This window comes from Tursiops truncatus, chromosome 20 (assembly GCF_011762595.2).
Source record: "Tursiops truncatus isolate mTurTru1 chromosome 20, mTurTru1.mat.Y, whole genome shotgun sequence".
Taxonomy (NCBI): Eukaryota; Metazoa; Chordata; class Mammalia; order Artiodactyla; family Delphinidae; genus Tursiops; species Tursiops truncatus.
In genome coordinates this window covers 1951075-1967818 of record NC_047053.1, presented here as the reverse complement: position 1 = coordinate 1967818, position 16744 = coordinate 1951075, and the positions used below count along the sequence as shown (strand labels likewise).

Genomic DNA, 16744 nt, shown 5'->3' with positions numbered 1-16744 from the left:
CAATTTTAGTTGAGGTTTCCTTTTATTAATTATTAATTTTCACAGTAACCACACTAAAAAAAGTTCAAAAAGCAACAAGTGAAATTAATAATACCTGTATTTACTTAGCCCAACATATCTAAAATATTATCTTTTCAATATGAAATCAATATAAAATATTAGTGAGCTGTGTTAAATTATTTTTTCATACCAAGTCTTTGGTATCTGGTGTATATTTTACACATACAGCACATCTTAATTCAATTACCCACATTTCAAGTGCTGAATAGCTACATGTATCTAGTGGCTACCATGTTGGACAGTGCAGGTCTGAAGAATCCTTCATCATCTGGACGTTCTGCAGAACATGACACTAGGGCACTATATTGATGACATCATGCTACCTAGACCCAGTGAGCAAAAACCAGCAGGTATTCTAGATGCCCTGGTAAGACACATACATGCCAGAAGGTGGGATATAAGCCCTACAGAGATTCAGGGGCCTGCCACATTGGTGAAAATTTTAAACCTGTTAGATGTTTGTGTAGAAAACAATTTAACTTGCCCAAAGGGGAGTCTGGCCTTAGCCATGGGCTGCAGGAAAGTTATCTCTTGCCCTTGGAATGTCATGTCTGATAGGAGTGTTTTGTTTTGTTTGGCCTTGGGCCAGCCATATAATAACAATGTGATTTGGGATGGGGGCTTTGGGTCATGCGATCTATCGGGTGTGACCTCTTGAGGGCCAGGAGACTGAGATCAGCCACGAGGGCAGTTAACCACGCTTATTTGATGGTGCCCTGCCCCGCCCCAAAATATCTTTACACACGGAGGCTTGGGTAAGCTCCCCTGGTTGGCAATCCTCCATGAATACCGTTACAGATCAATGCCTGGAAGTAATGCTGTCCAGACTCCACGGGGAGAGGACAACTGGGAAGTCTGGGTTTGGCAGCTCCCTGGATTCTGCCCTTGGTATTTCTTCCCTAGGCTGATTCTAATCTGTATTCTTTAGCGGTAACAAGCTATAACTGTGAGTATATAACAGCTCTCAGTGAGTTCTGCAAGTCCTTCTGGCAAATTATCAAACCTAAGGGTGGTCTTGGGGCCCCCCAAACTTGTATTTGGTGTCATAAATTAGGGTGATCTTATGTGGACTGTGCCCCCTCACTTCACAGTTGGTTACTTTCACAATGTTATTAAATGTTTATTTACAATTATCTATATATTTACCACTTTCTTTGCTCTTTATAATGTCTTGCATATCAGACTTTCCATCTGATATCACTTCCTTTTGGCCTGTAGCAAATTCTTTAGAGTATCCTTTAGTAAGTTCTGCTGGTGACAATTTTTTCCTGTTTGTGTCTGAAAATGTCTTATTTTGTGTCATCTTTGAAATATATTTTTGATGAGGTTTGTAGTTACTTTTACCAGCACATTGAAGATTTAATTCCACAGTCTTCTGGCTTCCACTGTAGCTGTTGAAAAAACTCAGCAGCCAAAGTGTCATTCCTTTGAAGGTAATCTATTTCCCCCACCTCAGCAATGTTCGATAAGTTTTCCTTGTTTCCTCAAGTTTCATTATTAATAATCTAGGTGTGTATTTCTTTTTCTTTATTTTTGTGTGGAGTTCATAGTCCTTCCTGAACTGGTAGGTTGGTTTTTGTCATCACTTCAGGACAATTATCATCAGCCTTTAATTTTTCAAATATTTCCTCTGCTACATTCTCTCTCTTCTCCTCTTCTGGGACTTTGATCAAACATATGGTAAACTTTCTCACTGTATTCTCTATTTCTCTAAACTTCACTACATGCTTCGTTCTGGATATTTTCTTCTGACTCATCTTTTCACAAATTCTCTCTTTAGCTGTAACTCAGTTTATAGATCTATCTAGTTATTTTGTGTTTCAGTTCTAGAATTTCTAGTTGCTTCCTTTTCGTATATACTCTGTCAGTTCTTATAGTTTCCAGTTCTCTACCCAAATTTCCAGTTCTCTGCCCAAATTTCCAGTTGTTTTTTATATCCTTGACCATAGTAAGCAGCATTATGTTAAAATCTATCTCCAATAATTCCACTACCTGGCGCTCTGGTGTGACTATTCTATTACCTGCCACTTCTCTTGGCTCTTGTTCCTGACATATTATCTCTTCATGTGTCTGATATCTGTGATTGTGTGTTAGGCATTGTTTTTGAAAAATTGTTTGTGGAAATAATTTGAGAATTTGAATGTTAGTATCTTATTCCAAGAGGATTTGCATTTGCTTCTATCAGGCACCTGGATCACTAGCAATCAGGATTTTCTTAATTTACTGTTAGGGATTAAGGTTTCCTGAGTCACACAGATGACTTGAAGCTGGGTTGCATCCTGGCAAGGGCTGGTGTAGATTTTTCAGAATCCCAACCCAAAGCAGGCCCTGGGCTCCAACTTCTGTCCTTTCAGTCTGTGCTACTGTCAAAAGCATCACTCAGCTTCTCAGTCTCTTTTCCATGAACAGTGGATGCTCCCAGAACAGGAGGCCCCAAACGCAGGACGTGATTCACTGGATTTTGTTTTTCTTCTCTATCTTCAACTGATAATTCTTTATTACCTTCTTATTTCGTCAATGTCTTTTAATATTTTGTTCACCCTTTTCAGCTTTCCTCAGCAGGTGGCTGGCTGGTCCCAATTACCTGTTTCACTGTTATTAGAAGTGAAAGTCTCTGTTATGCAAATGTAAGAGATTATTATTGTTATAATTTCCTGACTACTGGTTTTGGGTTCCTTTGATGGGAAAAGTGTGCGCTAAACTCCCATTTACTTGGCATGATATAGAGATTACAGAAGAAATAAATTTTGTTAAGCCCAAATTGCTTTGATTCACCTTTGATTAAAACTGAAATCAGAGGCCACAATTTTTTTAGAGATAAATTTTACAGAGCTATTGATACAAATGCTTTTGATAATGTAAAACACTGGGTTATGAATTAGCCTTTGTTAGACAGTTGAGGAGAATTTTAAGTTATATGAATATATATTCTGAATTTTGTTAAAAATCTGAGTTTTTATCTGCTTATTAAAAAGGTACAAGGAGGGCTTCCCTGGTGGTGCAGCGGTTAAGAAACCGCCTGCCAATGCACGGGGCATGGGTTCGAGACCTGGCCCAGCAAGATCCCATATGCTGCGGAGCAACTAAGTCCATGCACCACAACTACTGAAGCCAGGGCACCTAGAGCCCATGCTCTGCAACAAAAGAAGCCACAACAATGAGAAGCCCGCACACTGCAATGAAGAGTAGCCCCCGCTCACTGCAACTAGAGAAAGCCCGCGCACAGCAACAGACACAATACTGTCAAAAATAAAAACAAATAAATAAATTTTTTAAAAAAGTACAAGGAGCTTTCTTTTCCTATAATACCAAACAATTTGTTTGAATAGTTTCCTTGATGTTATGAATGTTTGATATAGAAAACTAACGTGTTCGAATATTTGTTGTGGAACACCATTCATTTGATTTGTAAATCGTATTTGTCGTAGGAGATTAATTTTATTCACTGGCTTTGTGATAATTAACTTGCTGATTTTACCTCACTGATTTGTTGTAATCAATACAACTGGTAGAAAAAGCCTGTGAGGATTTTCTTAAAATTAGGAACATAATGAAAGAAATTCCTTCTGGTAAAAACTAATTTTGTTTCACAAAAATTATATTTGTTTTACGTGTAAATTAAAGTGGCTCTAACAAATTAACTTAGAAATGCAATGCAAAGTGTCAATTTGTCACAACTGGGTATTCAGGCTAATGGAATCTTCTTGCTTATTTTGATATTGTTGTTTTATTTTACCTCTATTCATATGTGGATCATCACATTCCAAAAGATTAAATGATAATTCTCTTAAAGCTTCCCTAAGCATATAAACACTTTAACAGGTGGTGATTCAGAAGGCGTCTGCACTGCTAAATTATCTCTCATCCCCTCATTCTTGCCCAATAAATAGACATCTCATGGTGGAACATGGGATAAATGGGAATTAGCAGCAGGTGGAGGGAAAGACAGGAGCAAGTGGTACAAGCAAATGGCCTTGAAGTCAGACTGATGGTGATTGAAACCCCTTACTAAGCTTTGTGATCCTGGGTAAGTTACCCTGAGCCTCGGAGTCATCAACTGTAAATTGGGGGTAATGATGGTAGCCACCTCACAAGGGCTTTTGTGGGGGAGAAGGTGAAGGATTACCTAAGATTGTGATTATAAATCACTCAGTCCCTTGAGAGCATGTGATAAGTACTGTATAAATAATGACGGCTATTATTAGCTGACTGGGATGCATTTAGCTGTCTCGGGAATAAAGGCAGCTGCAGAATTTCTGCTAGGAGGGTCTCCGGAACAGAGCTCACACTGGAAGGCGCGATAGGACCCTGCTTTTAAGTTGATTCTTTGCGTAGTTGAAGAAAAGAGGAAGGAGATTTAGAGGGACTGGAGTGCTTCCCCCACCCCGCACCCCTTGTGCGCTGCTCCCGTCCCGGAGATGTTCGGGGCTTGTCTTGCACTCCTCCGTCCCGTCCCATTCGTTCCAACCAATCAACCAGTCAACAAACACGAAACAGCCCTGCCAAGGGGTTGTGGACTCTGGAGAGAGGGCGCCGCACTTCTAGCTTGAAGGGTAGCCGCCCTGCGCTCAGGTCCCCGCCAGATGCCCCTTACCCCTTACACCGACCCAGTGGGAACCCACCGAGACCCACCCCAGCCCCGCTCGCCCTGGACGTCAGCCTCATCTCCCTTTCCAAGGAGCAGGGGCAGCATCCGGGGTTTCACCGGCCACAGACCGCAGAGAGTGGTCCCCCTGAGCCAGGCTGGTGTCAGCGCACTGCTGACCCGGGGAAGCCGCTCGGACCCGCTGCAGCCTCCACCGTCAGACAGGGATCCATTCCCAGCACCTGCTCAGGTCGGGGTCACACTCGGGCATCCACAGCCGCGGCCAGTCTCCTGTTCCCGCACGGCCACTCTCCCCACCCAGGGCGAGGCTTGATCTTGGCACTGGAGCCGACTTTGAGGTCCAGGCTTCGCCTCCAGTTAGGACGTGACCTTGGGCAGGTTATGTTTGTGTGTCCGGTTTCCACCATACCATGATCACCCCCAAGGACCATCATCAATCTGGAGGGTTTGGCACCTGCGCTCAGAGAACTTTCAATACGCGTCAGCTGTGATTACCTTACTTGCCCCGAACCCAGACAAATCTATCAACCTGCTCTGATTGTATGGTGAAAAGACCCCGGGTTCTGGTTACAGTCCCAACTGCAGTCTCAACACAGACACGCTGAATAATCTGGGACCAGTTGCCCCTTCTCTCTGGACCTCTGCTGCTCCGTCCGTCACCTGATCGACGTCAGATTTGAAAAACCCATTTATTGATCTTACAGGCTCCTCCCCCGCAGGAGCGCCCAGCTACAGGGATTACGCAGTCCTGTGGGAGGGGCCCCACGGGTGGGAGGCTAGTCACTCTGCTTTAGGGGCGAGGGAGGTCAGAGGTTCATAGGAAAATGGCATTTGAACGAGGCTAGAAGGATGACCCACTGGACTCCGTCCGGTAAATAATGGCGAGGCTTTTATGTCGCTGCCCTTTCAGAGCTGAGCGTTCGCAGGGATCGCGTCCTGTAGTAGGCCCACTTTCCTCCTCCACGGCTGAGGTCGCGGGGACCGCGGAGGAGCACAGAGCAGGTGGTGCCCGGAGTCCGCATCCCAGGACCTGGCCCGCATCTCGAGGCCCGCTCCAGGGTCCGCTCGCTGGGACCGCGGGGGTGCGGCCGTTCTGGCCGCCAGTGCCCTGGCCACACTTGGCCGTGGCAGAGGCCCCGCTTCAGGGAGGATTGGCTCGGCTCGGGCAGCGCCCGCGCAGTTCCAGCCCGCGAGAGCCACGGGGTCCCGGACCGAGCGCCGGCTGCGCGCGCGCGTCACGTGGGCGGCGCGGGCGCGCCCCGCCGCGGGCGGGGCGCGGGGGCGGCGCGCGGCCTCCCGTGAAGCCCCGCGCGGGGAAGGACCGGAACTCCGGGCGGGCGGCTTGTTGTTAACATGGCGGCGGGAGCTACCGGCACGTCTCCAAGAGACGGCGGGGCCCACACCCGGAAGACGGGTCTCTTTTCGGCCTAGCGCGGCGGCCGCTGTGGACCCGGAAGTCCGGGCCGGTTGCTGAATGAGGGGAGCCGGGCCCTCTCCGCGCCAGTCCCCCCGCGCCCTCCGCCCCGACCCGGGCCCCGCCATGTCCTTCTTCCGGCGGAAAGGTAACGAGGGGCGCGGACGGGCGCGGGGCCGGGCCTGGGGCGGCGGGTGGTGGCGAGGCCGAGGCCTCGGCGCGGAAGGACGCTCTGTGCGCCGCGCCCGCGGTCTTGCGAGAGGGAGCGGGGCCTCCGCGCGGGCGGGCGGGCGCCCAGCCGGTTCCGAAGTGTGTGCCGGGACCCGCGCGGGGTGGTGCCTTTTGCGGACACACAGCTTTTCGGGGGCGGGGTGGTGCGTGTGTGTGCGTTTGTACCAGAAGAAGGGAATTCCTTCCGTACTTTCTTTACGGAAGTCTCGGACTTGTCAGAATATTGAGGGGTTTATGTCAAGCAACACGTGAAAAAATTGTTTTCTTCAACTAGTGCTCTTTTCCAGTTTCCCCTTTTTTCGGGGGGTGGGGTGGGGGAGCGGGATTCTGCTGTTCCTGAAGTGACAGTGCTTAACTTATGGCTAAAAGTCTCCTGACGAAAACGACTCCTTCATTTGATGGGTTAGCAAGTTTACTGAGTCCTGGCACCCAAACTCCAGAAGCAAACTGCTTATATTTCTGATTTTCAGGAGTAGCTCCCCAATTTTTGAGTAGAGGCAGCTTGATTTTGAGCCTGGGTAAGGTTGTTGGCGTTTCGTTACCTGTACGTATCCAGAGTGGACAAGTGTGGGCCTTCTGGGTTGATTAGTGGTTCTTGTATCGATTTTCGTTGCTTCCGGGAAAATTTACCAGACAAAAACGGGTTTTGGGGAAAGCACTAAACTAAATCAGGGACTTAGGTTCACGTGACAGCTCTGCTACTAACTCTGTCACCTGGGACAGAAAAATGTTAACCCTCTTTCCTCTCTCACCTGAGAATTCAATGATTCCTAAAGGCCCCATTCAACTCTATAAATTAAAGATTTCCTTTTAAGTACGCACAGAGTTTTAATAACTGATGCCGTGTGATGAGTGAATGAAACCATGATGAGTGAATGAAAAGCACTCTGAATGAATGAAAGTGGTAAAATGGTACAAGGAAGCTTTATTGGTAAGGTACCTTGGTATAGTTAATAGCTCTCTAATTTGTTTGAGTGTTGGAATGGTTAGTTGTAGTGTTTTTTTCGGGGGGGAGCATTCTGTGTATAATGAGGCAGATTGCATGTTGCACAATAGACTGTTGTCTCTATTCAACAAATACTTTTGAACGTCCACTGTTTGCCAGGCACTGTGCTAGGCGCTCAGTATTAAGCACTGAACAAGACAAAATCCTTATATCCATGGAGCTTGTTGTCTGCTGGGGTAGACGGACGATAAATCAATCTCTCTCTCTGTCTCTCTCTGTCTCCCTCTCTCTGTCTCCCTCTCTCTGTCTCCCTCTCTCTGTTTACAAATTGAATACAGTGTTATGAAAGAACTTGAGAGAAGAAACATATTTCGGTTTGATGTTAGTCAAAGGCCTCAGCAGGTGACCTTGAAACTTAGAGCTGAAGGAACAGCAGGAGGTAACATACAGAGGCCAGGGAAGAGCATTCTAGGCACAGGGAATAACGTGTTCAGAGGCTGGGAGGTAAGAGTTTGGTGCCCTTCAAGAAAGAAAAGCCCACTGTGACTTGGGCTTAGAGAGGTAGACAAGGATCAAATGATTCAGAGCTTTGTAGGTCACGGTTAGGTGTTATTCCAAGTGCAGAAACAATATTACTTTTAAAATTTTAAAGAGGGGTGATTTGATCTCTTTTTATGTTTTAAAAAGATCATTCTAGATGCCTTTTGGAAACTGGATGTGGCAAGAATAGAAACTGGAGATGGTCTTATTTAGGGATCCCATCCAGTCTCTGAATACCATTTTTAAATACCACCTATCTGCTGATGACTCCCAAATTTACATCTCCAGCTTGGATTCTCTGCCCTGAATTCAGACTGTGTATCCAGCCCTTGGTCCACTTTATACCTCTACCTAATAGATGTCTAATAGATAAATCTTTAGCCTACTGTATCTAAAATTTCCCCTTAGATTTAGTCCTCCTAAACTTGTACATCACTTTTTCTCATCTTAACAAATTACATTTCTGGCCTTTTAATTGCTCAGGCTAAAACTTTAATACCTTCCTGAACCTCTTTCTCTCCTACTGTATATCTGATCTGTTAGGTCTACCCCAGAATATACCCAAATCCAACTATTTCTCACCATCCCTGACCATTAGCACCCTGGTCTAGGGAGTCATCTCTATTTAGGTTGGGTGGTTAAGGAAGTCCTCTGAGGGATGTCATTCGGATCTCAGCTTAAATGTCAAGAGGAAGCCGGTTTTGTGAAGATCAAGGAAGCAGGATTATTTTACTATAGGCTTCAATTTGGTTTGCCTTCTTCCATTCTTGACGCCTCTGGTGTATTTTCGAAATGCATTCTGCCACACCTCTGTTCAGATTCCCTCAGTGGCTTTCTGTACATGGCCCTCCATAATCTAGGTCCCATTTCTTCTCTGTGTTCATCTCCTGCTTTCTTTCTCCATCATTCTTCCATTTATATTAGCCTCTTTGTTGTTAAGTACATTCCCACCTCAGGGCCTTTGCACTTATTCTCTCTGCCTGGAAACCTCTTCCCACAGATATGTGCCTATTTTGTCCCCCATCTTCTTCAGGTTTTTGATTAATTGACATCTTAGTGAAGCTTTCTCTGACTAACTTGCTTAAGATTGTAGTCCCCAGGCCCTGCACTCCCATCCCGTCACCCTACTTTATTTTTTCTGTAGCATTTGTCACCATCTGCTGTACTATGTGTTTTATTAGGATGGAAGATGATTTCTGTTCATGGCTGTATCCCCATGTCTAGATTAGTGCCTGGGATATAGTTAGGAAGTTAGTAAATATTTGTTGAATAATTAAAGTAGGAAGTAATAAGCGCTGTGCAGGGAATTTAAACAGTGATGTGGGAGCAGATCGCCAGATGACAATTTGTGTGTGGATAGTGAGGGAAGGCTTGTCTGAGCAGATGGTATTTAAATTGAGGTCTCAATGAGGAAGGAGAGCCAGCCTTGCAAAGGTAAAAGGAACTGCATTCTGGCTGGAAAGAACTGGTAATACCAACATCCTGAGGCAGGAAAGAGCAGGGTTTGTTCAAGGACAGAAAGAAAGCTGAAATGTGCTGGGAGTGGAGGGCAATGGGGCATGTTTTAGAGATAGAGATAGCATGACTTGAGTAGATGATTGGAGTGAAGGAAAACTGGGAAAGCTTTGGAAAGCTTAGAGCTTGAGGTAGGAGGAGTCCAGAGCTCTCTTCTGGCAGTTGTGCGTTTGCAGAAACTCTTGGACGTCCGTGTGGATATGTCAAGGAGGCAGTTGGATGTACAGGTCTGTAGTTCTGGGAGGGGATCAGAATTTGAGTGCTGAATCTGGACTTAGAAGTATTTTGCATAAATGATGGTTAAAGACACAGGCCTAAATGAGCTCATCTGTGGAGTACATATGGGATATGAATTAGTTGTGTTGAAAGGCTAAGGTACCGTGACAAAGAGACACTAAGTACAATGGCTCAAACAAGGTAGGCCTTTATCTCTATCTTGTGTAACTATCCAAGTCCCTGGTCATCAGGTGGCTTTGCTTCACGATCATTCAGGCATCGTTTTCCTCCCATTGTGTTATTCCTCTTTCTCTTAGGGTATAGTCTGTGTGATCAAAGCCAGATCTTAGTCCCTTCTGTCAGCTTTCTGACTCCTGATAAGGGGAAAGAGAAGCATTGGCCAGAAATGGCACACACCTCTTCTGTTCACACTTCATTGCTGAGGACCGAGTCATATGGTCACAGTTAATTAACTCAGGGGCTTCTGGGAAATGGAGAGAAGCTAGCCAGTTGTGTGCCAGGATACAACCCTCTTACTAGGAAGGCCAGGTAGAACCCTCTACAACCCTCTACAGCGGCCAGGTGGAATCTCCTGCCATGCTGTAGACAAGGAGAGCGCTCCGGGGTTAATCCAGCTTTTAGAAGTTGAGGAACATGAGTCATTGGCAAAGGAGAATCACAAGAAAACGCCAGTGATATAGGAGTACGATATCATGGAAGCTAAGAGAAGATAATATTTCAAAAAGGAGGGGTAAACGGGGAAGGGGCTGGAAGGGGCCATTGGGGTAAGGGTGGGGGGGTTGTTTTTTTAAGATAAAAGTTGCTAAGCGCGTTTGTTCTAGGAAAGATCCGGTAGAGAGGGAGAAAATGATACCAAAGAGGTTACTTGCAAGAGTGAAGTTCTTGAGAAGACCTTAGGAGTTGGGATTAAAGCCTGGCTGTATCAAGATTTGATTAGGATACACTGCAGCTGGAGATGGCAATCGGCACAACCACTTGTTTAAAAACCTTCAAACAATGCTATAACCTGTTTATGAATACATAAATATATTAAAGGGTAAAAATGATGGAAACCATAAACATTCCATTTCTGAAATTTTTTTCTCTAGGAAGAGGGGGAATGAGTTGAGGGAGGGACTTTAGTTGTAACTGCAGTGTTTTATGTCTTTTAAAAATTCTTCTGAAGCAAATATGGCATAATGTTAAGATTTGCTAAACCTGAGTGTTCCTCATATTAAGGTCTAGTCTTGCCTTTGTTTTAAATGTTTCATAATAATAAGAAATTATTATTTCTTATAGAAGAAGTAGTGCAAAATAAGATGACAGAAATAAACCACTTTAAATATAAATAGAATAAAATCTCTATGGCTAAAAAATCTAACAAAAGTCTGTATAAAGATGGACTAAAAGATGAAGGCTCAAGTTGGGTAATAAGCCAAAATGCACCTATTTACCAGAGACACAACCAAAACATAAGGACGTAGAGAAATTGAAAATAAATGGATGCAAAGATATATCAGGCAAATGTTAACTAGAAGAAAGTTTGTGTGGTAGATGAAATACTTTAAAGCATAAAATACCATTAGGGCTAAGAAGGCCTGTAAATCATGATGAAGCGAAAAGGGTACTAGGAAGATAAAACTGTGAACTTGTTTGTACCTAAATCAGTTTCAAAAGGTATAAAACAAAATGTACAGAATTACCAGGAGAAGTCAACAAATTCGTCGTCATAGTTAGAGTTTTAAGAATGTTCTTTTTAGAAATAAAGAGCAGTAATCACAATAAAAAGAAATGCGTTAACCCAGACGATAAAAAGATGGTGATCTTCAGATTGGTTTCCTGTACTGTTTAAATGTTAAAAAGGTCATGGGAAAGTTAAAAGTAAAAGGATGGAGAAACATATCAGGGATATACAAACAGAAGGAAAGCTAGCATAGTCTTCACAACAGCACACACATGAAAAAAAGATGGAAAAGTTAAGTTTTGTGAGGGAAAGGGAACAAGAGTCATTATTCACAGATAATATGATTGCATACATAGAATATTCAAGAAATTCTAGGCTTCCTTGGTGGCACAGTGGTCATGAACCCACCTGCCAGTGCAGGGGACACGGGTTCGAGCCCTGGTTCAGGAAGATCCCACATGCCGTGGAGCAACTAAGCCCATGCACCACAACTACTGAGCCTGCGCTCTAGAGCCTGTGAGCCACAACTACTGAGCCCACGTGCCACAACTACTGAAGCCTGCGCGCCTAGAGCCCGTTCTCTGCAACAAGAGAAGCCGCTGTAATGAGAAGCCCAGGCGCCACAACAAAGAGTAGCCCCCACTTGCCGCAACTAGAGAAAGCCTGTGCACGGCAACAAAGACCCAACGCAGCCAAAAATTAATTAATTAATTAATTATTTTATAAAAAAGAAAAAACATAAGAAAAGTAAAGTGGGCTGTGTCAGATCTCGTAAGTTTCTCACTTGGCTTGAGCTACCATGCCCTTTCCTTCCTGCATGTGATCTTGCTAGTGTGTCTGCATTAGAATTTCCAGTGTTTTGTGTAATAGAGGAGAAATGGTATAATTTTTTTTAAATTTATTTTATTTATTTTTGGCTGCGTTGGGTCTTCCTTGCTGCATGCGTGCTTTCTCTAGTTGCTGAGAGTGGGGGCTACTCTTCGTTGTGGTGTGTGGACTTCTCATCGTGTTGGCTTCTCTTGTTGCGGAGCACGGGCTCTAGGCATGCGGGCATCCGTAGTTGTGGCTCGCGGGCTCTAGAGCACAGGCTCAGTAGTTGTGGCGCACGGGCTTCGTTGCTCTGTGGCCTGTGGGAACTTCCCAGACCAGGGCTTGAACCCTTGTCCCCTGCATTGACAAGCAGATTCTTAACCACTGCGCCACCAGGGAAGCCCGAAATGGTATAATTTTTTAAGAGACAGTTGTTAAGGCTTGAGTAGTAGAAGTTTTAGAATGTTTGTAAGTTTAGAATATTTGTATTTGATGCTGTGGCAGGGATACACAGGAAGTCAGAGATGTTACACAACCAGAGAACTCTGTCTTTTTCTTCAGGTTGCATCTAGTAGTGAGTGGCACATGGTAATAATGTTAACTAGCGTCTTAAGTTTACTGTGTCCTAGCTCCTCTTGTAAGCCCTTTACAAGTACTTATGTTTTCATCCACAACCCTATTAGGTAGTCTCCACTGTGGCTGATGGAGAACCACACTGGGCAAGTACATGTTCGGTTTTGGTATGCTGGCTGGGAGGTGCTTTTGAGATGTCCATTTACACACGTTATCTTAACCACGCAGTAATTCTACAGTCCGAGTTTTTAACCAGAGGTAAAAGAGTGATTTTTTTAGGGTCTAGCAGACCAGGGTTGAAATCCTGCCTGTTGAAATGACTCTTTACTAACTCATAACAGTGACCTAGTTTTGTAAATGAAGGAAGTTGAGACCCAGAGAATTAAAGTAACTTGTCCAGCATCACATGGCTATTGAATGGCAGAGCCCAGATTTGAACCCAGGTGTTCTGACCTTGTCTGTCCTTAAGCTCTGAGCGTACTTGACCAAATGCTGTTCAAAGATCACTTCCTGAGAGAAGCTTCCCCTGACAACTGCCCTGCCCCGCTCCAGGGCAGCTCGCCCGATGTTGCGGAACTTTGAACACACTCACCTGTGTCAGAATAGAGCTGGTGTGATTTTTACAAGGTCTGGAAGGGGGTTTCTGGCTGTAGAAGTTGGTCATGGTGATCTCTTCTCTTCCAGTGAAAGGCAAAGAACAAGAGAAGACCTCAGATGTCAAGTCAGGTAAAGGTGAGTCAGCATGTTGCAGGGATGAACTCTTTCATCCTGTTACATTCTCCCTTATTTTGCCATTAATCGTCTCTGCCTTCTTTTATAATTACTTATGACTGTGACACATTTCCCTGTTAACTTATATACTCTTCAACACCCACCATATAATAGACTTTTACTAAGCATTTATTGGTTGTCCTAGTGATTTCAGTGAACCAGTGTCGTCCTTACTAATCACACATTTGATTATTCCCCAAAAGCAATTAGTTGACTGTATTTAAAAAAAAAAAGCAAAAAATACTCTTTACTGAGTAGTCTGACCACTGACTTATGAAGCCTGGTTTTCTGTGGTTTATCTGGGAGTATGGATGCTGACAGTTTTCACTTCCTTATTACTTTGGATGAATGGCCTTAACCTAAAGTTTATTTGGAGTCCTTTATTGGAGTCAATATATTGTCCTTATTTATAGGCAAGAGCATGTTTCTTTAAGATTGTAATCTCTGCGTAGTTTTGACTGATTTCATTATGTCAGTGTACAAAAATTGAAAAGGGAAAATTATAGTGAAAATTACTTTCATGACCATTACGTACAAATTTCATAGGTGTAATTTATTTACGTGAATTCTAAAGATTGCCACTTATTTAGATTTTTCTTTTAAATGTTTGTATGTTGTGTGGCTAGCATTGAGTAGTAACTCCATATGCTCCAGAGGGACACTAATCAATAACTTAGAGGTTTGTAAGATTAGGGAAGAAGCAGGGTAGCTTACAGCCTTATTTTCTGCTTATTTCTGATAATTTAAACCCAGTTGGTTCATATTGCCTTTTTTAAGGAGAATTTGATTGATATTGGTAAAGACTTCAAGCCCTCAGCAAGCAGAGGCTTGTGAAGTCTAACCTTGATTGCAGTAGCAGGAGGGACTTTGATGTCCGAGGCACACCAGCCTCCGACAGTGTGACCTGGGGGAACTTTCCTCATTTGTACAACAAGGGGATTGGCCTACCTAACTCCTCAATCTGTCCCAGGCTAAAACACTCCATGCTTGTACTCTATTTATGACAGTACATTGTCTGTGCTCACATTCACTGCCTTAACTTTATTATTATTTTTATTTATTTATTATTTTTTTTGCGGTACGCGGGCCTCTCACTGCTGTGGCCTCTCCTGTTGCGGAGCACAGGCTCCGGACGCGCAGACTCAGTGGCCGTGGCTCACGGGCCCAGCCACTCCGCGGCATGTGGGATCTTCCCGGACCGGGGCACGAACCCGCGTCCCCTGCATCGGAAGGCGGACTCTCGACCACTGCGCCACCAGGGAAGGCCCACTGCCTTAACTTTAGAATAACACAGACGCAGCAGGGAAACAGGCCCTCAAGAAGTTTGCAGTCTGATTAGAAGGACAGACTCAGACCCAGAACAGTAGCAAATAAACCAAAATCATAATAACTATGGTTTATTGAGCACCTGTTCTGTTCTAGGTGTTAGACAAAAATTGTGGCTGTAACAGTGAACAAAAAAGACTTGGATCCAGATCCTGCCCTCGGTGAACTTACAAATTGGTGGTAGGAAGAGGAGCATGAATCAGATGATGCACAGATGGCTGGGCTCAGTCAGCAGTGGTGGAGATAAAGAGACCTGGACAGAGCCGTGTGGGAGGTGGAATAGGTAGAGCTTTGTTCTCGATTAGGTATGAGGGCGAGGAAGCTAAGCCTGGCACCCAGCTTTCTGGCAGGCCTAACACTGTGGCTGGTGGAGAACCACACTGGGCCAGTACCTGTTCCTTTTTGCTATGGTGGCTGGGAGGTGCCCTTGAGACGTCCATTTACACACGTTATCTTAAGCACAATAATTCTACAGTCCAAGTAACCAGATAAAAGAGTGATTTTCTATAGTCTAGCAGACCGAGGTTGAAATCTTGCCTGTTGAAATGCCTCTTTACTACCTTATTGACTTAGGGCAAAGCACTTAACTTTGTTCTGTTTGTGTATTCGTCTCCAAAATGAAGAAAATACTGGTCTTGTAGCATTATTGTGAGAGATAAATGAAATAATGTACCCCCAAAAAAGTACATCAAGAAACCAGTACAGGGCTTCCCTGGTGGCGCAGTGGTTAAGAACCCACCTGCCAATGCAGAGGACATGGGTTCGAGCCCTGGTCCGGGAAGATCCCACGTGCCGCGGAGCATCTAAGCCCGTGCGCCACAACTACTGAGCCTGCACTCTAGAGCCCGCGAGCTACAACTGCCGAGCCCATGTGCTGCAACTACTGAAGCCCGCACGCCTAGAGCCTGTGCTCCGCAACAAGGGAAGCCACCACAATGAGAAGCCTGCCTACTGCAACAAGAGTAGCCCCCTCTCTCCGCAACTAGAGGAAGCCCACGTGCAGCAACAAAGACCCAACGCAGCCAAAAATAAATAAATTTATTAAAAAAAGAAAGAAAGAAAAGAAACCAGTACAGTGCCTTGTACATAGTAGGTTTTATATTGGTAGCTATTACCATCTAGTTTTAACAGAGTAGGCCCTTGATATGTTGGATTAGTTGTTAGTTATTAGTATTACAGGGAGTTCAAAGGAATTTGAGATCAGCAGATGGTTTCTGGAGCATAGGAAAGCCTTTATAGAAATGAGACTTAATGTGTATGAAATTTGAATGATAAGAAGGATTTGAATGAAAGAGTCAATTCTTCCTCTTTCCCTTACCAGCCCAGCTTCTTATTTCTTTGAGTATATACTGGGCAGAAGGACCTTCAGACTACTAAAAGGAAATTTTTAAGATAGATTGAGGTCAGATTGTAGAGGGTCTTAAAGACCAGAAAAGAGTTGAGACAGAGAAAACAGGGAACCACTATGGGCTTTTGAGCAGGATGTTGATGCTTTACATATGGCATTTATAGAGGTTAGTCTGAAAGAGTCATGTAGGATGGAGACCCTAGAAGTGCTTTGCTGTGATACAAGAAGGCCTGTACTAAGGGTGTGGTGTTGAAAATAAACAGGTCAGTATCTTGAAGGAAAAGTCAACAGATCTTGACAAGCAAACAGGTATAGTGAGAAGAGTGGGTCCAAGCTCTTGAGCTTTAGGGACTGGTGGATTGACAGAGAGAGGGAAATGAGAGGAGAATTAGTCTGGAAGAAGATGTTTTAAGTTTGACGTTTGGAAAAATTGGTCTTGAGGTGGTAAAGATGACAAATGAGAGGTTGGTTAGAAGCAAATAATTAGAGCCACAGGCAGGAAGCTGAGCTCAGAGGTCAGCCTGAGATCGGGTCAGGGTCCCCTCTGCCTCCAGCTCTGCAGGGGTGAGCCCTTGGAGCTGGCGCTGGGAGGGCCCGAATCAAGCGCACGTGTGAGACTTTCCCCTTGAATCAGCCAGAGTTACAGTTAACTCTGTTTTGTCTATTTTAGATAATACTTTAGATTTTAGATATCTGTTTTAGCT

General features: G+C 44.5%; 1 protein-coding gene across 9 annotated transcripts in view; it reads left to right on the top strand.

The window, feature by feature from the left end:
* The first annotated feature begins 5977 nt into the window (after positions 1–5977).
* Positions 5978–16744, top strand: part of AKAP10 (A-kinase anchoring protein 10) — a 59875-nt gene continuing 49108 nt past the window's right edge. For 4 of the 9 annotated variants that reach the window (XM_073797638.1, XM_019944180.3, XM_019944179.3 and 1 more), the window contains exons 1-2: positions 5979–6228; positions 13280–13327. In XM_073797638.1, the coding sequence (XP_073653739.1) occupies positions 6141–6228; positions 13280–13327 (136 nt within the window). In that variant the 5' untranslated portion in view covers positions 5979–6140. Of the gene's footprint in view, positions 6229–13279; positions 13328–16744 lie in introns of those variants that run through there. The other 5 variants (XM_073797636.1, XM_019944178.3, XM_019944176.3 and 2 more) reach the window with 4 other exon arrangements.